This window comes from Salmo salar, unplaced genomic scaffold (assembly GCF_905237065.1).
Source record: "Salmo salar unplaced genomic scaffold, Ssal_v3.1, whole genome shotgun sequence".
NCBI lineage: Eukaryota > Metazoa > Chordata > Actinopteri > Salmoniformes > Salmonidae > Salmo > Salmo salar.
This window is the reverse complement of record NW_025548620.1, coordinates 11,711-38,797: the sequence shown is the minus strand read 5'-3', so window position 1 is coordinate 38,797 and position 27,087 is coordinate 11,711. Positions and strand designations below refer to the sequence as shown.

The 27,087-nt window shown below is 43.0% G+C and overlaps 1 protein-coding gene across 1 annotated transcript; it reads right to left on the bottom strand.

Annotated features, from left to right (window-relative positions):
• Positions 1-6,835: 6,835 nt before the first annotated feature.
• LOC106595881 (CD9 antigen) lies at positions 6,836-25,452 on the bottom strand. The gene is made up of 7 exons (XM_045712575.1): positions 25,205-25,452; positions 15,252-15,348; positions 14,964-15,038; positions 13,487-13,588; positions 12,716-12,805; positions 8,119-8,202; positions 6,836-7,320 (listed from the first exon to the last, which is right to left on the bottom strand). Exons 2-7 carry the CDS (start codon positions 15,261-15,263, stop codon positions 7,255-7,257), a joined length of 429 nt encoding a protein of 142 aa, XP_045568531.1. The 5' UTR covers positions 15,264-15,348; positions 25,205-25,452; the 3' UTR covers positions 6,836-7,254.
• Positions 25,453-27,087: the final 1,635 nt, after the last annotated feature.

Genomic DNA, 27,087 nt, shown 5'->3' with positions numbered 1-27,087 from the left:
ATATTACCAACTCTAAGGACTAGTTCACCAGGGTATATTACTAACTAAGGACTAGTTCACCAGGGGCATATTACTAACTAAGGACTAGTTCACCAGGGTATATTACTAACTAAGGACTAGTTCACCAGGGTATATTACTAACTAAGGACTAGTTCACCAGGGGTATATTACTAACTAAGGACTAGTTCACCAGGGTATATTACTAACTAAGGACCAGTTCACCAGGGGTATATTACTAACTAAGGACCAGTTCACCAGGGGGATATTACTAACTAAGGACTAGTTCACCAGGGGTATATTACTAACTAAGGACCAGTTCACCAGGGGTATATTACTAACTAAGGACCAGTTCACCAGGGGTATATTACTAACTAAGGACTAGTTCACCAGGGGTATATTACTAACCAAGGACCAGTTCACCAGGGGCATATTACTAACTAAGGACTAGTTCACCAGGGGTATATTACTAACTAAGGACTAGTTCACCAGGGGTATATTACTAACTAAGGACTAGTTCACCAGGGGTATATTACTAACTAAGGACCAGTTCACCAGGGGTATATTACTGACTAAGGACTAGTTCACCAGGGGTATATTACTAACTAAGGACTAGTTCACCAGGGGTATATTACTAACTAAGGACTAGTTCACCAGGGGTATATTACTAACTAAGGACTAGTTCACCAGGGGTATATTACTAACTAAGGACTAGTTCACCAGGGTATATTACTAACTAAGGACCAGTTCACCAGGGGTATATTACTAACTAAGGACCAGTTCACCAGGGGTATATTACTAACTAAGGACTAGTTCACCAGGGTATATTACTGACTAAGGACTAGTTCACCAGGGGTATATTACTAACTAAGGACTAGTTCACCAGGGGTATATTACTAACTAAGGACTAGTTCACCAGGGCATATTACTAACTAAGGACTAGTTCACCAGGGGGTATATTACTAACTAAGGACTAGTTCACCAGGGGTATATTACTAACTAAGGACTAGTTCACCAGGGGTATATTACTAACTAAGGACCAGTTCACCAGGGGTATATTACTAACTAAGGACTAGTTCACCAGGGGTATATTACTAACTAAGGACTAGTTCACCAGGGTATATTACTAACTAAGGACTAGTTCACCAGGGGTATATTACTAACTAAGGACTAGTTCACCAGGGGTATATTACTAACTAAGGACTAGTTCACCAGGGTATATTACTAACTAAGGACTAGTTCACCAGGGGTATATTACTAACTAAGGACTAGTTCACCAGGGGTATATTACTAACTAAGGACTAGTTCACCAGGGGCATATTACTAACTAAGGACTAGTTCACCAGGGTATATTACTAACTAAGGACTAGTTCACCAGGGGTATATTACTAACTAAGGACTAGTTCACCAGGGGTATATTACTAACTAAGGACTAGTTCACCAGGGGTATATTACTAACTAAGGACCAGTTCACCAGGGGTATATTACTAACTAAGGACTAGTTCACCAGGGGTATATTACTAACTAAGGACTAGTTCACCAGGGGTATATTACTAACTAAGGACTAGTTCACCAGGGGTATATTACTAACTAAGGACTAGTTCACCAGGGTATATTACTAACTAAGGACCAGTTCACCAGGGGTATATTACTAACTAAGGACTAGTTCACCAGGGGTATATTACTAACTAAGGACCAGTTCACCAGGGGCATATTACTGACTAAGGACTAGTTCACCAGGGTATATTACTGACTAAGGACTAGTTCACCAGGGGTATATTACTAACTAAGGACTAGTTCACCAGGGTATATTACTAACTAAGGACCAGTTCACCAGGGTATATTACTAACTAAGGACTAGTTCACCAGGGTATATTACTAACTAAGGACTAGTTCACCAGGGGTATATTACTGACCAAGGACTAGTTCACCAGGGGTATATTACTAACTAAGGACCAGTTCACCAGGGTATATTACTAACTAAGGACCAGTTCACCAGGGGTATATTACTAACTAAGGACCAGTTCACCAGGGGTATATTACTAACTAAGGACCAGTTCACCAGGGGTATATTAGCTAACTAAGGACTAGTTCACCAGGGTATATTACTAACTAAGGACTAGTTCACCAGGGGTATATTACTAACTAAGGACCAGTTCACCAGGGGTATATTACTAACTAAGGACTAGTTCACCAGGGTATATTACTAACTAAGGACTAGTTCACCAGGGGCATATTACTAACTAAGGACCAGTTCACCAGGGGGTATATTACTAACTAAGGACTAGTTCACCAGGGGTATATTACTAACTAAGGACTAGTTCACCAGGGGTATATTACTAACTAAGGACCAGTTCACCAGGGTATATTACTAACTAAGGACCAGTTCACCAGGGGTATATTACTAACTAAGGACTAGTTCACCAGGGGTATATTACTAACTAAGGACCAGTTCACCAGGGGATATTACTGACTAAGGACTAGTTCACCAGGGGTATATTACTAACTAAGGACCAGTTCACCAGGGTATATTACTAACTAAGGACTAGTTCACCAGGGTATATTACTAACTAAGGACTAGTTCACCAGGGGTATATTACTAACTAAGGACTAGTTCACCAGGGGTATATTACTAACAGGACTAGTTCACCAGGGGTATATTACTAACTAAGGACTAGTTCACCAGGGGTATATTACTAACTAAGGACCAGTTCACCAGGGGTATATTACTAACTAGGACTAGTTCACCAGGGGTATATTACTAACTAAGGACTAGTTCACCAGGGGTATATTACTAACAAGGACTAGTTCACCAGGGGATATTACTAACTAAGGACTAGTTCACCAGGGGTATATTACTAACTAAGGACTAGTTCACCAGGGGTATATTACTAACTAAGGACTAGTTCACCAGGGTATATTACTGACTAAGGACCAGTTCACCAGGGTATATTACTAAGGACTAGTTCACCAGGGTATATTACTGACTAAGGACTAGTTCACCAGGGGTATATTACTAACTAAGGACTAGTTCACCAGGGGTATATTACTAACTAAGGACCAGTTCACCAGGGGTATATTACTAACTAAGGACTAGTTCACCAGGGTATATTACTAACTAAGGACTAGTTCACCAGGGTATATTACTGACTAAGGACTAGTTCACCAGGGGTATATTACTAACTAAGGACTAGTTCACCAGGGGTATATTACTAACTAAGGACTAGTTCACCAGGGGTATATTACTAAAGGACTAGTTCACCAGGGGTATATTACTAACTAAGGACTAGTTCACCAGGGGTATATTACTAACTAAGGACTAGTTCACCAGGGGTATATTACTAACTAAGGACCAGTTCACCAGGGGTATATTACTAACTAAGGACTAGTTCACCAGGGGTATATTACTAACTAAGGACCAGTTCACCAGGGTATATTACTAACTAAGGACCAGTTCACCAGGGTATATTACTAACTAAGGACTAGTTCACCAGGGTATATTACTAACTAAGGACCAGTTCACCAGGGCATATTACTGACTAAGGACTAGTTCACCAGGGTATATTACTGACTGGACCAGTTCACCAGGGGTATATTACTGACTAAGGACTAGTTCACCAGGGGTATATTACTAACTAAGGACCAGTTCACCAGGGGTATATTACTGACTAAGGACCAGTTCACCAGGGTATATTACCAAGGACCAGTTCACCAGGGGCATATTACTAACTAAGGACTAGTTCACCAGGGGTATATTACTAACTAAGGACCAGTTCACCAGGGTATATTACTAACTAAGGACTAGTTCACCAGGGGCATATTACTAACTAAGGACCAGTTCACCAGGGGTATATTACTAACTAAGGACCAGTTCACCAGGGGTATATTACTAACTAAGGACTAGTTCACCAGGGTATATTACTGACTAAGGACTAGTTCACCAGGGGTATATTACTAACTAAGGACTAGTTCACCAGGGTATATTACTAACTAAGGACCAGTTCACCAGGGGTATATTACTAACTAAGGACTAGTTCACCAGGGTATATTACTAACTAAGGACTAGTTCACCAGGGGTATATTACTAACTAAGGACCAGTTCACCAGGGGTATATTACTAACTAAGGACTAGTTCACCAGGGGTATATTACTAACTAAGGACCAGTTCACCAGGGTATATTACTAACTAAGGACTAGTTCACCAGGGGTATATTACTAACTAAGGACTAGTTCACCAGGGGTATATTACTAACTAAGGACTAGTTCACCAGGGGTATATTACTAACTAAGGACTAGTTCACCAGGGTATATTACTAACTAAGGACTAGTTCACCAGGGGTATATTACTAACTAAGGACTAGTTCACCAGGGTATATTACTAACTAAGGACTAGTTCACCAGGGGTATATTACTAACTAAGGACTAGTTCACCAGGGGGTATATTACTAACTAAGGACCAGTTCACCAGGGGTATATTACTAACTAAGGACTAGTTCACCAGGGGTATATTACTAACTAAGGACTAGTTCACCAGGGGTATATTACTAACTAAGGACTAGTTCACCAGGGGTATATTACTAACTAAGGACTAGTTCACCAGGGTATATTACTAACTAAGGACTAGTTCACCAGGGGTATATTACTAACTAAGGACTAGTTCACCAGGGGTATATTACTAACTAAGGACTAGTTCACCAGGGGTATATTACTAACTAAGGACTAGTTCACCAGGGGTATATTACTAACTAAGGACTAGTTCACCAGGGGTATATTACTAACTAAGGACTAGTTCACCAGGGGTATATTACTGACTAAGGACTAGTTCACCAGGGGTATATTACTAACTAAGGACTAGTTCACCAGGGGTATATTACTGACTAAGGACTAGTTCACCAGGGTATATTACTAACAGGACTAGTTCACCAGGGGTATATTACTGACTAAGGACTAGTTCACCAGGGGTTATATTACTAACTAAGGACTAGTTCACCAGGGGTATATTACTGACTAAGGACTAGTTCACCAGGGGTATATTACTGACTAAGGACTAGTTCACCAGGGGTATATTACTGACTAAGGACTAGTTAACCAGGGGTATATTACTGACTAAGGACTAGTTCACCAGGGGTATATTACTAACTAAGGACTAGTTCACCAGGGGTATATTACTAACTAAGGACTAGTTAACCAGGGGTATATTACTGACTAAGGACTAGTTCACCAGGGGTATATTACTAACTAAGGACTAGTTAACCAGGGGTATATTACTAAGGACTAGTTCACCAGGGGTATATTACTAACTAAGGACTAGTTAACCAGGGGTATATTACTAACTAAGGACTAGTTCACCAGGGGTATATTACTAAGGACTAGTTCACCAGGGGTATATTACTAACTAAGGACTAGTTAACCAGGGGTATATTACTAACTAAGGACTAGTTCACCAGGGGTATATTACTAAGGACTAGTTCACCAGGGGTATATTACTAACTAAGGACTAGTTCACCAGGGGTATATTACTAACTAAGGACTAGTTCACCAGGGGTATATTACTAAGGACTAGTTCACCAGGGGTATATTACTAACTAAGGACTAGTTAACCAGGGGTATATTACTAACTAAGGACTAGTTCACCAGGGGTATATTACTAAGGACTAGTTAACCAGGGGTATATTACTAACTAAGGACTAGTTCACCAGGGGTATATTACTGACTAAGGACTAGTTCACCAGGGGTATATTACTAACTAAGGACTAGTTCACCAGGGGTATATTACTAACTAAGGACTAGTTCACCAGGGGTATATTACTAACTAAGGACTAGTTCACCAGGGGTATATTACTAACTAAGGACTAGTTCACCAGGGGTATATTACTAAGGACTAGTTAACCAGGGGTATATTACTAACTAAGGACTAGTTCACCAGGGACATTGTTGCTGGTTGGCCATTTATTGGGATGAATATTGTTCTGGAGGCAGCTCTACTAGCTGTCTCAGCCACAGAATCTGATTTTAATCTTAACCTTCACCACACTGCTAACACTAGGCCTAAACAAGCTCATTCTAGTTTAACTTTTTTTTACGATATATCCATTTTTTTGGACTTTGCGGCTGGTTTATCTATCGGAAATCGCTCAGCTCTTTCTCCAGGACAGAATGAATCCCAGTAAACGAGTCTTGTTGAACTAAACGACCTGACCGTGTGTTTGGTTTGTTGAGTTGAACAGAGACCGTTACAGAGAGTTGTTCCCCAGATCTAATCCCCACGTCAGTCACTCACAGTCCAACATCCATATTACTTTATTTTATTTGGCAATTCAAAGAAAATACACAACTTTTGTTCATCAAAATAGTTGCAGTAAAAATGTTTATAAAATCTGTACTCTGCCGTAAAGTTGTTACAGTCCATGTCGCTGAACAAACAGGCAATATGAGGAGGAACATAGTCAGGTTTCTAAAGCAAATACAACAGATTACATTCTGCAAGATTTTAAGGCGTTTTGGTTCTATCAGTGATGAAACGATACACTGATCACAGTACATTAATGTTACACAGCCTGAAACCTCAGTACAGCTCCACACTTTCACAGGAGACTGAGTTTCCATCCAGGGTAGAGCTTTACTGGCTGGCTGGCTGACTGGCTGGCTGACTGGCTGGCAGGCTGGCTGGCTGGCTGGCTGACTAACTGGCTGACTGGCTGGCTGACTGACTGACTGGCTGGCAGGCTGGCAGGCTGGCTGGCTGGCTGACTGGCTGACTGACTGGCTGACTGACTGACTGGCTGACTGACTGGCTGGCTGGCTGACTGACTGGCTGGCTGGCTGACTAACTGACTGACTGACTGGCTGACTAACTGGCTGGCTGGCTGGCTGGCTGGCTGGCTGACTAACTGACTGGCTGGCTGGCTGGCTGACTGGCTGGCTGACTGACTGGCTGGCTGGCTGACTGACTGGCTGGCTGACTGACTAACTGACTGACTGACTGGCTGACTAACTGGCTGGCTGGCTGGCTGGCTGGCTGGCTGGCTGGCTGACTAACTGACTGACTGGCTGGCTGACTGGCTGACTAACTGACTGACTGGCTGGCTGGCTGGCTGACTGGCTGGCTGACTGGCTGGCTGGCTGGCTGACTGGCTGGCTGGCTGAAAATGCTAACTAACCCTAATCCTAATGGCAGTACAAACCTAGTGAGCGTTTAACATCAATTGAGGACAGACACACAGATAAGTTAAGTGCACGGAAGGGCAGAGTCCGGGTCTACATGATGTCACGAGACCTTCTGATGGCGCAGCACAGCAGCATGCTGAAGATCATCCCAAAGATCTGGACAGAAGAGAAAGACATATCATTAGAGGACAAGAGGAAGGAGAGGAGAGGAGAGGAGGAGAGAGAGGAAGGAGAGGACAGAGGAGTGGAGGAGAGAGACGAAGGAGAGGACAGAGGAGAGGAGGAGAGAGAGGAAGGAGAGGAGAGAGACGAAGGAGAGGACAGAGGAGAGGAGAGAGAGGAAGGAGAGGAGAGGAGAGAGAGGAAGGAGAGGAGAGGAGAGGAGGAGAGAGGAGTGGAGAGGAGAGAGGAAGGAGAGGACAGAGGAGTGGAGGAGAGAGGAAGGAGAGGAGAGGAGGAGAGGAGTGGAGGAGAGATAGAGGAGAGATGAGTGGAGGAGAGGAGTGTAGGAGAGAGAGAAAGGAGAGGAGCGAGAGAGGAGAGGAGAGAGAGGAGAGAGAGAGGAGTGAAGGAGAGGAGAGGAGTGGAGGAGAGAGGAGCGGAGGAGAGAGAGGAGTGGACAGAGAGAGAAGAAGAGAGAGAGAGAGAGGAGTGAAGGAGAGAAAGGAGAGAGAGAGAGGAGAGGAGAGGAGAGAGGAGAGGAAAGAGAGAGGAGAGGAGAGGAGTGAAGGAGAGAAAGGAGAGGAGAGAGAGGAGTGGATAGAGAGAAAGAAGAGGAGTGGAGGAGAGAAAGGAGAGGAGTGGAGGAGAGGAAAGAGAGAGGAGAGGAGAGAGAGAAAGGAGAGGAGAGAGAGGAGAGGAAAGAGAGAGGAGAGGAGTGAAGGAGAGAAAGGAGAGAGAGAAAGGAGAGGAGTGGAGGAGAAAGGAGAGAGAGAGTTGATTGGCTGCTCTCACCATGAGGACTCCAATTCCGATGCCCACTCCTCCAATGATATGGAGTTTAGAGTTGAACACCTCGTCAATGGCCGTTGGACAACTCTGACAGAACAACACAGTGAGATTACACACTACTACAACTCTACCAGGAATGAGATTACACACTACTACAACTCTACCAGGAATGAGATTACACACTACTACAACTCTACCAGGACTGAGATTACACACTACTACAACTCTACCAGGAATGAGATTACACACTACTACAACTCTACCAGGAATGAGATTACACACTACTACAACTCTACCAGGAATGAGATTACACACTACTACAACTCTACCAGGACTGAGATTACACACTACTACAACTCTACCAGGACTGAGATTACACACTACTACAACTCTACCAGGAATGAGATTACACACTACTACAACTCTACCAGGACTGAGATTACACACTACTACAACTCTACCAGGACTGAGATGACACACTACTACAACTCTACCAGGACTGAGATTACACACTACTATAACTCTGACAGGACTGAGATTACACACTACTATAACTCTGACAGGACTGAGATTAAAAACTACTACACCACTTCTACCCTATAACATACACCTCTACCCTCCAAAATACACTTCTACCCAATAATATACAGGGAGGTAAGGCAATAAATAGGCCATAGTGGCGAAGTAATTACAATATAACAATTAAACACTGGAGTGATAGATGTGCAGAAGATGAATGTGCAAGTAGAGATACTGGGGTGCAAAGGAGCAAGATAAATAAATAAATACAGTATGGGGATGAGGTAGTTGGATGGGCTGTTTACAGATGGGCTATGTACAGGTGCAGTGATCTGTGAGCTGCTCTGACAGCTGATGCTTAAAGCTAGTGAGGGAGATATGAGTCTCCAGCTTCAGAGATTTTTGCAGTTCGTTCCAGTCATTGGCAGCAGAGAACTGGAAGGAAAGGCGGCAAAAGGAGGAATTGGCTTTGGGGATGACCAGTGAGATATACCTGCTGGAGCGAGTGCTACAGGTGGGTGCTGCTTTGGTGACCAGTGAGCTGAGATAAGGTGGGCCTTTACCTAGCAAAGACTTATAGATGACCTGGAGCCAGTGGGTTTGGCGATACACTAATATACACTTCTACCCTATAATATACACTTCTACCCTATAATATATTCTTCTACCCTATAATATACACTTCTACCCTATAATATACACTTCTACCCTATAATATACACTTCTACCCTATAATATACACTTCTACCCTATAATATATACTTCTACCCTATAATATACACTTCTACCCTATAATATACACTTCTACCCTATAATATACACTTCTACCCTATAATATACACTTCTACCCTATAATATACACTACTACCCTATAATATACACTACTACCCTATAATATACACTTCTACCCTATAATATACACTACTACCCTATAATATACACTTCTACCCTATAATATACACTTCTACCCTATAATATACTCTTCTACCCTGTAATATACACTTCTACCCTATAATATACACTTCTACCCTATAATATACACTGCTACCCTATAATATACACTGCTACCCTATAATACCCTATAATATACACTTCTACCCTATAATATACACTTCTATACTATAATATACACTTCTATACTATAATATACACTTCTAGCCTATAATATACACTTCTACCCTATAATATACACTTCTACCCTATAATATACACTTCTACCCTATAATATACACTTCTAGCCCTATAATATACACTTCTACCCTATAATATACACTTCTAGCCCTATAATATACACTTAAACACTATAATATAAACTGCTACCCTATAATCTGGTTTCCGAGCTGGTCATGGGTGCACCTCAGCCACACTCAAGGTCCTTAACGACATCATAACCGCCATGGATAAAAGACAGTACTGTGCAGCCGTATTCATCGACCTGGCCAAGGCTTTCAACTCTGTCAATCACCACATTCTTATCGGCAGACTCAACAGCCTTGGTTTCTCAAATGATTGCCTCGCCTGGTTCACCAACTACTTCTCAGATAGAGTTCAGTGTGTCAAATCGGAGGGCCTGTTGTCCGGACCTCTGGCAGTCTCTATGGGGGTGCCACAGGGTTCAATTCTCGGGCCGAATCTTTTCTCTGTATACATCAATGATGTCGCTCTTGCTGTTGGTGATTCTCTGATCCACCTCTACGCAGACGACACCATTCTGTATACCTCTGGCCCCTCTTTGGACACTGTGTTAACTAACCTCCAGACGAGCTTCAATGCCATACAACTCTCCTTCCGTGGCCTCCAACTGCTCTTAAATACAAGTAAAACTAAATGCATGCTCTTCAACCGATCGCTGCCTGCACCTGCCCAGCATCACTACTCTGGACGGTTCTTACTTAGAATATGTGGACAACTACAAATACCTGGGTGTCTGGTTAGACTGTAAACTCTCCTTCCAGACTCACATTAAGCATCTCCAATCCAAAGTTAAATCTAGAATCGGCTTCCTATTTCGCAACAAGCATCCTTCCCTCATGCTGCCAAACATACCCTCGTAAAACTGACTATCCTACCGATCCTTGACTTCGGCGATGTCATTTACAAAATAGCCTCCAACACTCTACTCAGCAAACTGGATGCAGTCTATCACAGTGCCATCCATTTTGTTACCAAAGCCCCATATACTACCCACCACTGCGACCTGTACGCTCTCGTTGGCTGGCCCTCGCTTCATACTCGTCGCCAAACCCACTGGTTCCAGGTAATCTATAAGTCTTTGCTAGGTAAAGCCCCGCCTTATCTCAGCTCGCTGGTCACCATAGCAGCACCCACCCGTAGCACGCGCTCCAGCAGGTATATCTCACTGGTCATCCCCAAAGCCAATTCCTCCTTTGGTCGCCTTTCCTTCCAGTTCTCTGCTGCCAATGACTGGAATGAATTGCAAAAATCACTGAAGCTGGAGACTTATATTTCCCTCACTAACTTTATTTAAACATCAGCTATCTGAGCAGCTAACCGATCGCTGCAGCTGTACATAGCCCATCTGTAAATAGCCCACCTAATCTACCTACCTCATCCCCATATTGTTTTTATTTACTTTTCTGCTCTTTTGCACACCAGTATTTCTACTTGCACATCATCATCTGCTCATCTACCACTCCAGTGCTAATTTGCTAAATTGTAATTACTTCGCTACTATGGTCTATTTATCGCCTTACCTCTGTACTCTTCTACATTTGCACACACTGTATATAGATTTTTCTATTGTGTTATTGTCACGTCTTGACCAGCAGAGGGAGTAATTATTAGTTTTGGTCAGGACGTGGCAGAGGGTTTGTGTTGTGTGTAGGTTCTAGGGTAGGTTTTCTATGTGTAGGTTGGGTGCTGGACTCTCAATTGGAGGCAGGTGTTTGTAGTTGCCTCTGATTGGGAGTCCTATAAACAGGTGTGTGTTTTTATTTGTGGTGGTGGGTAGTTGTTTGTGAGCACTGCTTTCGTTTAGCCTGCCACACTGTTCTTGTCGTGAGTATTGTTTATTCCCTGTGGATGCTTTGCTCGTGTTTTATTAAAAAGATGAGTATCCACATTCCCGCTGCGTATTGGTCCTCCCTTCAACACAACGACATTATTTGTGACAGTTATTGACTGTACGTTTGTTTACTCCATGTGTAACTCTGTGTTGTTGTTTACTCCATGTGTAACTCTGTGTTGTTGTTTTGTGTCGCACTGTTTTGCTTTATCTTGGCCAGGTCGCAGTTGCAAATGAGAACTCAACTGGCCTACCTGGTTAAATAACGGTGAAAAATAAATAAAAATACACTTCTACTCTCCATTATACACTTCTACCTTATAATATACACTTCTACCTTATAATATACACTTCTACCCTATAATATACACTTCTACCTTATAATATACACTTCTACCTTATAATATACACTTCTACCCTATAATATACACTTCTACCTTATAATATACACTTCTACCTTATAATATACACTTCTACCCTATAATATACACTTCTACCCTCCAATATACACTTCTACCCTCCAATATACACTTCTACCCTCCAATGTACACTTCTACCTTATAATATACACTTCTACCCTATAATATACACTTCTACCCTATAATATACACTTCTACCTTATAATATACACTTCTACCCTATAATATACACTTCTACCCTCCAATATACACTTCTACCCTCCAATATACACTTCTACCCTATAATATACACTTCTACCTTATAATATACACTTCTACCCTATAATATACACTTCTACCCTATAATATACACTTCTACCTTATAATATACACTTCTACCCTATAATATACACTTCTACCCTCCAATATACACTTCTACCCTCCAATATACACTTCTACCCTATAATATACACTTCTACCTTATAATATACACTTCTACCCTCCAATATACACTTCTACCCTCCAATGTACACTTCTACCCTATAATATACACTTCTACCCTCCAATATACACTTCTACCCTCCAATATACACTTCTACCCTCCAATATAATAGCTCGTCACTCAAATAGTTGTTGCTGTAGGGGTTATGTTTGTTACCGTGGTAATCAGAGCCTCCAGTCCTTCCTTCTTTGGGCAGGTCTCCCTGGCGCTGTCAATCATCGTGCCTGTCAGGCCGCAGCAGTTCAGCTGCCCCAGGGAAACACCGACAACACCATTTTAGTTCCACTTTACACTTTGACAGACAGGCAGGCAGACAGACAGACAGACAGACAGGCAGGCAGACAGACAGGCAGGCAGGCAGGCAGGCAGGCAGGCAGGCAGACAGACAGACAGTACAGACAGACAGACAGACAGACAGACAGACAGGCAGGCAGACAGACAGACAGACAGACAGACAGACAGACAGGCAGGCAGGCAGGCAGGCAGGCAGACAGACAGACAGACAGACAGGTTAGGGTTAGGAGGTGTTACTGAACAGACAGACAGACAGACAGACAGACAGACAGACAGACAGACAGACAGGCAGGCAGGCAGACAGACAGACAGACAGACAGGTTAGGGTTAGGAGGTGTTACTGAACAGACAGACAGACAGACAGACAGACACTGGACTGTTATGTTAGAGTTGTGTGCGTGCGTGCGTGTGTGCGTGTGTGGTGTGTGTGTGTGTGTGTGTGTGTGTGTGTGTGTGGTGTGTGTGCGTGTGCGTGCGTGCGTGCGTGCGTGTGTGTGTGTGTGTGTGTGTGTGTGTGTGTGTGTGCGTGCGTGCGTGCGTGGTGTGTGTGTGTGTGTGTGTGTGTGTGGTGTGTGTGTGTGTGTGCGTGTGTGTGTGGTGTGTGTGTGTGTGTGTGTGTGTGTGTGTACTCACTCCAAAGTGTATAAGGCGTAATGTCTCCTTCAAGGCCTCCTGCTTGGTGCTCATGTAGTTAGTGTAAGTCTGCTTGTAGAACTCTGTGATGTCTTCCACCACCTAGACAGAGAGGGAAGGGGAGACAGACAGGGGGTGGGGAGAGAGACAGAGAGGGGAGGGGGAGACAGACAGGGGAGAGAATAGAGACAGACAGGGAAGGGGGAGACAGACAGGGGGAGAGAATAGAGACAGACAGGGAAGGGGAGACAGACAGGAGGAGAGAAGAGAGACAGAGAGGGAGAGGAGAGAGACAGACAGGGGGAGAGAAGAGAGACAGACAGGGGAGAGGAGAGAGACAGAGAGGGGAGGGGAGACAGACAGGGGAGAGAATAGAGACAGACAGGGAAGGGGGAGACAGACAGGAGGAGAGAATAGAGACAGAGAGGGGAGAGGAGAGAGACAGACAGGGGAGAGAAGAGAGACAGACAGGGGGAGAGAAGAGAGACAGAGAGGGGGAGAGAAGAGACAGACAGGGGGAGAGAAGAGAGACAGAGAGGGGAGGGGGGAGACAGACAGGGGAGAGAATAGAGACAGACAGGGAAGGGGGAGACAGACAGGAGGAGAGAATAGAGACAGAGAGGGAGAGGAGAGAGACAGACAGGGGAGAGAAGAGAGACAGACAGGGGGAGAGAAGAGAGACAGAGAGGGAGGGGGAGACAGACAGGAGGAGAGAATAGAGACAGAGAGGGGAGAGGAGAGAGACAGACAGGGGAGAGAAGAGAGACAGACAGGGGAGAGAAGAGAGACAGAGAGGGGAGGGGAGACAGACAGGAGGAGAGAATAGAGACAGAGAGGGGAGAGGAGAGAGACAGACAGGGGGAGAGAAGAGAGACAGACAGGGGGAGAGAAGAGAGACAGAGAGGGGGAGAGAAGAGAGACAGAGAGGGGGAGAGAAGAGACAGACAGGGGAGAGAAGAGAGACAGAGAGGGGAGGGGGAGACAGACAGGGGAGGGAGGGGGAGACAGACAGGAGGAGAGAAGAGAGACAGACAGGGGGAGAGGAGAGAGACAGACAGGGGGAGAGAAGAGAGACAGAGAGGCGGAGAGAAGAGAGACGGAGAGGGGGAGAGAAGAGACAGACAGGGGAGAGAAGAGAGACAGAGAGGGGAGGGGGAGACAGACGGGGAGAGAAGAGACAGACAGGGGGAGAGAAGAGAGACAGAGAGGGGAGAGGAGAGACAGACGGGGAGAGAAGAGACAGACAGGGGGAGAGAAGAGAGACAGAGAGGGGAGGGGGAGACAGACAGGAGGAGAGAATAGAGACAGAGAGGGGAGAGGAGAGAGACAGACAGGGGAGAGGAGAGAGACAGACAGGGGAGAGGAGAGACATGAGAATGGAGAGATGCTAAGGTTTTGTATTGAGCTGTAATAGAAGGTCTGATGCTCTGTCCACACAGTCAGCACAACGAACAGTAAAATAGCCTCTGAGAGTTACCGTATCTTTATTGGAGAGGCCCCAGATCCCTGCTGCTACCTCCGCCCCAAAGATTAACAACAGGGAGAAGAAGAACTGAAGAGGGGGAGAACGAGAGACAGACAGGGGGAGAACGAGAGACAGACAGGGGGAGAGGAGAGAGACAGACAGGGGAGGGGGAGACAGACAGGGGGAGAGAGAGACAGACAGGGTGTGAGGTCTTGCGCTTCTCTTTCAATGGAAAGTGTGTTGTCATTGTATTCCATCATCATCATCATCATCATCATCATCATCATGGCTGATCCTCACCAGCCCGAGCATGCAGGGGATTCCTTGATGGCTCCACAGCAGCCCAGGAACCCAACAACCATCATCAAGGCCCCAGCAGCAATCAGAATGTACACACCTATGGACCACACAGCACATACACCATATATACACCATATACACCATATATACACCATATACACACCTATGGACCACACAGCACATACACCATATATACACCATATACACCATATATACACCATATACACACCTATGGACCACACAGCACATACACCATATATACACCATATACACCATATATACACCATATACACACCTATGGACCACACAGCACATACACCATATATACACCATATACACCATATACACACCATATACACACCTATGGACCACACAGCACATACACCATATATACACCATATACACCATATATACACCATATACACCATATACACACCTATGGACCACACAGCACATACACCATATATACACCATATACACCATACACCATATACACCATATACACCATATATACACCATATACACACCTATGGACCACACAGCACATACACCATATATACACCATATACACCATATATACACCATATACACACCTATGGACCACACAGCACATACACCATATATACACCATATACACCATATATACACCATATACACACCTATGGACCACACAGCACATACACCATATATACACCATATACACCATATATACACCATATACACACCTATGGACCACACAGCACATACACCATATACTACACCATATATACACCATATACACACCTATGGACCACACAGCACATACACCATATATACACCATATACACACCTATGGACCACACAGCACATACACCATATATACACCATATACACCATATATACACCATATACACACCTATGGACCACACAGCACATACACCATATATACACCATATACACCATATATACACCATATACACACCTATGGACCACACAGCACATACACCATATATACACCATATACACCATATATACACCATATACACACCTATGGACCACACAGCACATACACCATATATACACCATATACACCATATATACACCATATACACACCTATGGACCACACAGCACATACACCATATATACACCATATATACACCATATATACACCATATATACACCATATACACACCTATGGACCACACAGCACATACACCATATATACACCATATACACCATATATACACCATATACACACCTATGGACCACACAGCACATACACCATATATACACCATATACACCATATATACACCATATACACACCTATGGACCACACAGCACATACACCATATATACACCATATACACCATATATACACCATATACACACCTATGGACCACACAGCACATACACCATATATACACCATATACACCATATATACACCATATACACACCTATGGACCACACAGCACATACACCATATATACACCATATACACCATATATACACCATATACACACCTATGGACCACACAGCACATACACCATATATACACCATATAATATATACACCATATACACACCTATGGACCACACAGCACATACACCATATATACACCATATACACCATATATACACCATATACACACCTATGGACCACACAGCACATACACCATATATACACCATATACACCATATACACACCTATGGACCACACAGCACATACACCATATATACACCATATACACCATATATACACCATATACACACCTATGGACCACACAGCACATACACCATATATACACCATATACACCATATATACACCATATACACACCTATGGACCACACAGCACATACACCATATATACACCATATACACACCTATGGACCACACAGCACATACACCATATATACACCATATACACCATATATACACCATATACACACCTATGGACCACACAGCACATACACCATATATACACCATATATACACCATATATACACCATATACACACCTATGGACCACACAGCACATACACCATATATACACCATATACACCATATATACACCATATACACACCTATGGACCACACAGCACATACACCATATATACACCATATATACACCATATACACACCATATACACACCTATGGACCACACAGCACATACACCATATATACACCATATATACACCATATACACACCTATGGACCACACAGCACATACACCATATATACACCATATACACCATATATACACCATATACACACCTATGGACCACACAGCACATACACCATATATACACCATATACACCATATATACACCATATACACACCTATGGACCACACAGCACATACACCATATATACACCATATACACCATATACACACCTATGGACCACACAGCACATACACCATATATACACCATATACACCATATATACACCATATACACACCATATATACACCATATACACCATATATACACCATATCAGGACCACACAGCACATACACCATATATACACCATATACACCATATATACACCATATACACACCTATGGACCACACAGCAAATACACCATATATACACCATATACACCATATATACACCATATACACACCTATGGACCACACAGCACATACACCATATATACACCATATATACACCATATACACACCATATATACACCATATACACACCATATATACACCATATACACCATATACACACCATATATACACCATATACACCATATACACACTTATGGACCACACAGCACATACACCATATATACACCATATACACCATATATACACCATATACACCATATATACACCATATATACACCATATACACCATATATACACCATATACACCATATATACACCTATGGACCACACAGCATATACACCATATATACACCATATACACCATATATACACCATATATACACCTATGGACCACACAGCACATACACCATATATACACCATATACACACCATATATACACCATATATACACCATATACACCATATACACACCTATGGACCACACAGCACATACACCATATATACACCATATACACCACATACGCCATATACACACCATATACACCATATACACACCTATGGACCACACAGCACATACACCATATATACACCATATACACACCATATACACCATATATACACCATATACACCATATACACACCTATGGACCACACAGCACATACACCATATATACACCATATACACACCATATACACCATGTATACACCTATGGACCACACAGCACATACACCATATATACACCACATACACCATATGCACCATATATACACCATATATACACCGTATACACCATATACGCCATATATACACCATATACACACCATATACACACCATATACACCATATACACACCTATGGACCACACAGCACATACACCATATACACCATATATACACCATATATACACCATACATACACCACATATACACCATATACACCATATATACACCATATACACCATATATACACCATATACACCATATATACACCATATACACTATATACACACCTATGGATCCCACACCATATACACCATATATACACCATATACACCATACACACCATATAGATCTTAGTGCCGCTTTTGATACCATCGATCACCACATTCTTTTGGAGAGATTGGAAACCCAAATTGGTCTACATGGACAAGTTCTGGCCTGGTTTAGATCTTATCTGTCGGAAAGATATCAGTTTGTCTCTGTGAATGGTTTGTCCTCTGACAAATCAACTGTAAATGTCGGTGTTCCTCAAGGTTCCGTTTTAGGACCACTATTGTTTTCACTATATATTTTACCTCTTGGGGATGTCATTCGAAAACATAATGTTAAATTTCACTGCTATGCGGACGACACACAGCTGTACATGTCAATGAAACATGGTGAAGCCCCAAAATTGCCCTCGCTAGAAGCCTGTGTTTCAGACATAAAGAAGTGGATGGCTGCAAACTTTCTACTTTTAAACTCGGACAAAACAGAGATGCTTGTTCTAGGTCCCAAGAAACAAAGAGATCTTCTGTTGAATCTGACAATTAATCTGGATGGTTGTACAGTCGTCTCAAATAAAACTGTAAAGGACCTCGGCGTTACTGTGGACCCTGATCTCTCTTTTGAAGAACATATCAAGACTGTTTCAAGGACAGCTTTTTTCCATCTACGTAACATTGCAAAAATCAGAAACTTTCTGTCCAAAAATGACGTAGAAAAATGTATCCATGCTTTTGTTACTTCTAGGCTGGACTACTGCAATGCTCTACTTTCCGGCTACCGGATAAAGCACTAAATAAACTTCAGTTAGTGCTAAATACGGCTGCTAGAATCCTGACTAGAACCAAAAAATTTGATCATATTACTCCAGTGCTAGCCTCCCTACACTGGCTTCCTGTTAAGGCAAGGGCTGATTTCAAGGTTTTACTGCTAACCTACAGAGCATTACATGGGCTTGCTCCTACCTATCTTTCCGATTTGGTCCTGCCGTACATACCTACACGTACGCTACGGTCACAAGACGCAGGCCTCCTAATTGTCCCTAGAATTTCTAAGCAAACGGCTGGAGGTAGGGCTTTCTCCTATAGAGCTCCATTTTTATGGAATGGTCTGCCTACCAATGTGAGAGACGCAGACTCAGTCTCAACCTTTAAATCTTTACTGAAGACTTATCTCTTCAGTAGGTCCTATGATTAAGTATAGTCTGGCCCAGGGGTGTGAAGGTGAACGGAAAGGCTCTGGAGCAACGAACCGCCCTTGCTGTCTCTGCCTTGCCGGTTCCCCTCTCTCCACTGGGATTCTCTGCCTCTAACCCTTTTACAGGGGCTGAGTCACTGGCCTACTGGTGTTCTTCCATGCCGTCCATGGGAGGGGTGCGTCACTTGAGTGGGTTGAGTCACTGACGTGGTCTTCCTGTCTGGGTTGGCGCCCCCCCTTGGGTTGTGCCATGGCGGAGATCGTTGTGGGCTATACTCGGCCTTGTCTTAGGACGGTAAGTTGGTGGTTGGAGACATCCCTCTAGTGGTGTGGGGCTGTGCTTTGGCAAAGTGGGTGGGGTTATATCCTGCCTGTTTGGCCCTGTCCGGGGTATCATCGGATGGGGCCACAGTGTCTTCTGATCCCTCCTGTCTCAGCCTCCAGTATTTATGCTGCAGTAGTTTATGTGTCGGGGGCTAGGGTCAGTCTGTTACATCTGGAGTATTTCTCTTGTCTTATCCGGTGTCCTGTGTGAATTTAAATATGCTCTCTCTAATTCTCTCTTTCTCTCTTTCTGTCTTTCTCTCGGAGGACCTGAGCCCTAGGACCATGCCTCAGGACTACCTGGTATGATGACTCCTTGCTGTCCCCAGTCCACCTGGCCGTGCTGCTGCTCCAGTTTCAACTGTTCTGCCTGCGGCTATGGAACCCTGACCTGTTCACCGGACGTGCTTGTTGCACCCTCGACAACTACTATGATCTTTATTATTTGACCATGCTGGTCATTTATGAACATTTTAACATTTTAACATCTTGACCATGTTCTGTTATAATATCCACCCTGCACAGCCAGAAGAGGACTGGCCACCCCTCATAGCCTGGTTCCTCTCTAGGTTTCTTCCTAGGTTTTTGGCCTTTCTAGGGAGTTTTTCCTAGGGAGTTTTTCCTAGCCACCGTGCTTCTTTCACATGCTTTGCTTGCTGTTTGGGGTTTTAGGCTGGGTTTCTGTACAGCACTTTGAGATATCGGCTGATGTACGAAGGGCTATATAAAAATACATTTGATTTGATTTGATATACACACCATATACACACCTATGGGTCCCACACCATATACACACCATATACACCATATACACCATATACACACCATATATACACCATATACACACCATATACACACCTATGGATCCCACACCATATACACACCATATACACCATATACACCATATACATACTATATATACACCATATACACACCATATACACACCTATGGATCCCACACCATATACACACCATATACACCATATACACCATATACACCATATACACACCATATACACACCATATACACCATATATCCACCATATACACCATACACACCATATACACCATATACACACCATATACACCACATATACACCATATACACACCATATACACCATATATACACCATATATACACCATATACACACCATATACACACACCACACACACCATATACACACACCACATACACACACCATATACACACCATACACACCATATACACACAATATACACACCATATACACACCATACACACACCATATACACACCATATACACACACCACACACACACACACACACACACACACACCACACACACACACCGTACACACACCATACACACATACACACACACACACCACACACACCACATACACACGCCGTACACACACCATACACACATACACACACACACACACCACACACACCACATACACACGCCGTACACACACCATACACACATACACACACACACACACACACACCACACACACCACATACACACGCCGTACACACACCATACACACATACACACACACACCACATACACCATATACACACCATATACACCATATATACACCATATATACACCATATACACACCACACACACACCACACACCACACACACCATATACACCATATACACACCATATACACTATATATACACCATATATACACCATATACACACCACACCACACACCACACACCACACACACCCATATACACCATATACACACCATATACACCATATATACACCATATATACACCATATACACACCACACCACACACCACACACCACACACACCATATACACCATATACACACCATATACACCATATATACACCATATATACACCATATACACACCACACACACACCACACACCACACACACCATATACACACCATATACACCATATATACACCATATATACACCATATACACACCACACCACACACCACACACCACACACACCATATACACCATATACACACCATATACACCATATATACACCATATATACACCATATACACACCACACACACCATATACACCATATACACACCATATACACCATATATACACCATATATACACCATATACACACCACACACACACCACACACCACACACACCATATACACCATATACACACCATATACACCATATATACACCATATATACACCACACCACACAGTGAATAACTGCTTTAACCGTTACAAATTATTAAGTCTGATGTTGAAAGTTTTTCTCTAGTCTCACTCTGTCACAAACCACAAGCAAATGGATGCAGGGATGGACACACACACACACACACACACACACACACACACACACACACACACACACACACACACACACACACACACACACACACACCCTTGTTTGTTGCAGAGGAAGTGATGTCTTGGTCAACAGATCATTGTGATGTCAGAACAACAACTCCTCCCACTAACGGATTCTGAGACAGTTATTAACATGGCTGCCATTCCTCTGTAACCCTGGTGATATAGCAGCCCTCTGTAACCCTGGTGATATAGCAGCCCTCTGTAACCCTGGTGATATAGCAGCCCTCTGTAACCCTGGTGATATAGCAGCCCTCTGTAACCCTGGTGATATAGCAGCCCTCTGTAACCCTGGTGATATAGCAGCCCTCTGTAACCCTGGTGATATAGCAGCCCTCTGTAACCCTGGTGATATAGCAGCCCTCTGTAACCCTGGTGATATAGCAGCCCTCTGTAACCCTGGTGATATAGCAGCCCTCTGTAACCCTGGTGATATAGCAGCCCTCTGTAACCCTGGTGATATAGCAGCCCTCTGTAACCCTGGTGATATAGCAGCCCTCTGTAACCCTGGTGATATAGCAGCCCTCTGTAACCCTGGTGATATAGCAGCCCTCTGTAACCCTGGTGATATAGCAGCCCTCTGTAACCCTGGTGATATAGCAGCCCTCTGTAACCCTGGTGATATAGCAGCCCTCTGTAACCCTGGTGATATAGCAGCTGATGATACCACTAGCTGAGAGGAGATATTTTAGGCTGTAGGGGTTAGGGGTTAGGGTGTAGGGGTTAGGCTGTAGGGGTTAGGATGTAGGGGTTAGGGTGTAGGGGTTATGGTTAGGATTTAAGGTATAGGGGTTAGGGGTAAGGGTGTAGGGGTTATGGTGTAGGGGTTAGGGTGTAGGGATTAGGGTATAGGGGTTAGGGTGTAGGGGTTTGGGTGTAGGGCTTATGGTGTTGGGTGTAGGGGTTAGGGTGTACGGGTTCGGGGTTAGGGTGTAGGGGTTAGGGGTTAGGGTGTAGGGGTTAGGGTGTAGGGGTTAGGGGTTAGGGGCTAGGCTGTAGGGGCTAGGGTGTAGGGGTTAGGGTGTAGGGGTTAGGGGTTAGGGTGTAGGGGGTTAGGGTGTAGGGGTTAGGGTGTAGGGGTTATGGTGTAGGGGGTGAGGGTGTAGGGTTAGGGTGTAGGGGTGAGGTGTAGGGTGTAGGGTGAGGTGTAGGGGTTAGGGTGTAGGGGTGAGGGTGTAGGGGTGAGGGTGTAGGGGTTAGGGTGTAGGGGTTAGGGTGTAGGGGTGAGGGTTAGGGTGTAGGGGTGAGGGTGTAGGGGTTAGGGTGTAGGGGTTAGGGTGTAGGGGTGAGGGTGTAGGGGTTAGGGTGTAGGGGTGAGGGTGAGGGTGTAGGGGTTAGGGTGTAGGGGTGAGGGTGTAGGGGTTAGGGTATAGGGGTGAGGGTGAGGTGTAGGGGTTAGGGTGTAAGGGTTAGGGTGTAGGGGGTGAGGGTGAGGGTGTAGGGGTTAGAGTGTAAGGGTTAGGGTGTAGGGGTTAGGGGTTAGGGTGTAGGGGTTAGGGTGTAGGGGTTAGGGGTTAGGCTGTAGGGGGCTAGGGTGTAGGGGTTAGGGTGTAGGGGTTAGGGGTTAGGGGTTAGGGTGTAGGGGTTAGGGTGTAGGGGTTAGGGGTTAGGGTGTAGGGGTGAGGGTGTAGGGGTTAGGGTGTAGGGGTGAGGGTGTAGGGGTTAGGGTGTAGGGGTTAGGGTGTAGGGGTGAGGGTGTAGGGGTTATGGTGTAGGGGTTTGGGTGTAGGGGTTAGGGGTTAGGGTGTAGGGGTTATGGTGTAGGGGGTGAGGGTGTAGGGGTTAGGGCGTAGGGGTGAGGGTGTAGGGGTTAGGGGTTAGGGTGTAGGGGTTAGGGTGTAGGGGTGAGGGTGTAGGGGTTAGGGTGTAGGGGTTAGGGCGTAGGGGTAGGGGTTAGGGGTTAGGGTGTAGGGGTTAGGGTGTAGGGGTTAGGGCGTAGGGGTAGGGGTTAGGGGTGAGGTGTAGGGGTGAGGTGTAGGGGTTAGGGCGTAGGGGTTAGGGTGTAGGGGTTAGGGTGTAGGGGTTAGGGTGTAGGGGTTAGGGTTAGGGTGTAGGGGTTAGGGGTTAGGGTGTAGGGGTTAGGGGTTATGGCGTAGGGGTGAGGGTGTAGGGGTAGGGGTTATGGTGTAGGGGTTAGGGTGTAGGGGTGAGGTGTAGGGGTTAGGCGTAGGGGTGAGGGTGTAGGGGTAGGGGTTAGGGTGTAGGGGTGAGGGTGTAGGGGTTAGGGCGTAGGGGTTAGGGTGTAGGGGTTAGGGTGTAGGGGTTAGGGCGTAGGGGTTAGGGTGTAGGGGTTAGGGTGTAGGGGTTAGGGTGTAGGGGTTAGGGGTTAGGGTGTAGGGGTTAGGGGTTAGGGTGTAGGGGTTAGGGTTAGGGTGTAGGGGTGAGGGTGTAGGGGTTGTAGGGGTTAGGGCGTAGGGGTGAGGGTGTAGGGGTAGGGGTTAGGGTGTAGGGGTGAGGGTGTAGGGGTTAGGGCGTAGGGGTGAGGGTGTAGGGGTTAGGGGTTAGGGTATAGGGGTGAGAGCTCAGTCTTACCGGTGAAGAAGACAACAGGAGAGTCCTCTCCACTGAACAGTCCCTCAGTCCGAGAGTCAAAACGCAGCCACAGCCCTACAGCCAACACTCCTGTTCCTGCCAGCTGATACACACACACACACACACACACACACACACACACACACACACACACACACACACACACACACACACACACACACACACAGAGAGAGAGAGAGAGAAACAATCTTACCCAGATGTGGAATGTTTCCAGGACAGGTGCCAGTTCCTACAGAGCCTGCTTTTCCTTCCACTCCTCCTACTCTGAGGTGAGACGCCTGTCTGCCTGTCTGTCTGTCTGCCTGCCTGCCTGCCTGTCTGTCTGTCTGTCTGTCTGTCTGTCCAGAGCCTGCTTTTCCTTCCACTCCTCCTACTCTGAGGTGAGACGTCTGTCTGTCTGTCTGTCTGCCTGTCTGTCTGTCTGTCTGTCTGTCCAGAGCCTGCTTTTCCTTCCACTCCTCCTACTCTGAGGTGAGACGTCTGTCTGTCTGTCTGTCTGTCTGTCTTTAACCGTTACAAATTATTACTAGTCTCACTCTGTCACAAACCACAAGCAAATGGATGCAGGGATGGACACACACACACACACACACACACACACACACACACACACACACACACACACACACACACACACACACACACACACACACATACGAAACAGTTCAGATTTTGGGAACGATACCCAGCACGCACTTATCCTCGAAATATAATAATATAGAAATATAATAATATAGAAATATAATAATATAGAAATATAATAATATAGAAATATAATAATATAGAAATATAATAATAATATAATAGTAATATAATAGTAATATAATAATATAGAAATATAATAGTAATATAATAATATAACAGTAATATAATAATATAGAAATATAATAATATAGAAATATAATAATAATATAATAGTAATATAATAATATAGAAATATAATAATAATATAATAATATAACAGTAATATAATAATATAGAAATATAATAATATAGAAATATAATAATAATATAATAGTAATATAATAATATAGAAATATAATAATAATATAATAGTAATATAATAATATAGAAATATAATAATAATATAATAATATAACAGTAATATAATAATATAGAAATATAATAATATAGAAATATAATAATAATATAATAGTAATATAATAATATAGAAATATAATAATAATATAATAATATAACAGTAATATAATAATATAGAAATATAATAATATAGAAATATAATAATAATATAATAGTAATATAATAATATAGAAATATAATAATAATATAATAGTAATATAATAATATAGAAATATAATAATAATATAATAATATAACAGTAATATAATAATATAGAAATATAATAATATAGAAATATAATAATAATATAATAGTAATATAATAATATAGAAATATAATAATAATATAATAATATAACAGTAATATAATAATATAGAAATATAATAATATAGAAATATAATAATAATATAATAGTAATATAATAATATAGAAATATAATAATATAGAAATATAATAATAATATAATAGTAATATAATAGTAATATAATAATATAGAAATATAATAGTAATATAACAGTAATATAATAATATAATATTAACATAATAATATAGAAATATAATATAGTAATATAAGAATATAATAGTAATATAATAATATAGAAATATAATAATAATATAACAGTAATATAATAATATAGAAATATAATAATAATATAATAGTAATATAATAATATAGAAATATAATAATAATATAATAGTAATATAATAATATAGAAATATAATAATAATATAATAGTAATATAATAATATAACAGTAATATAATAATATAGAAATATAATAA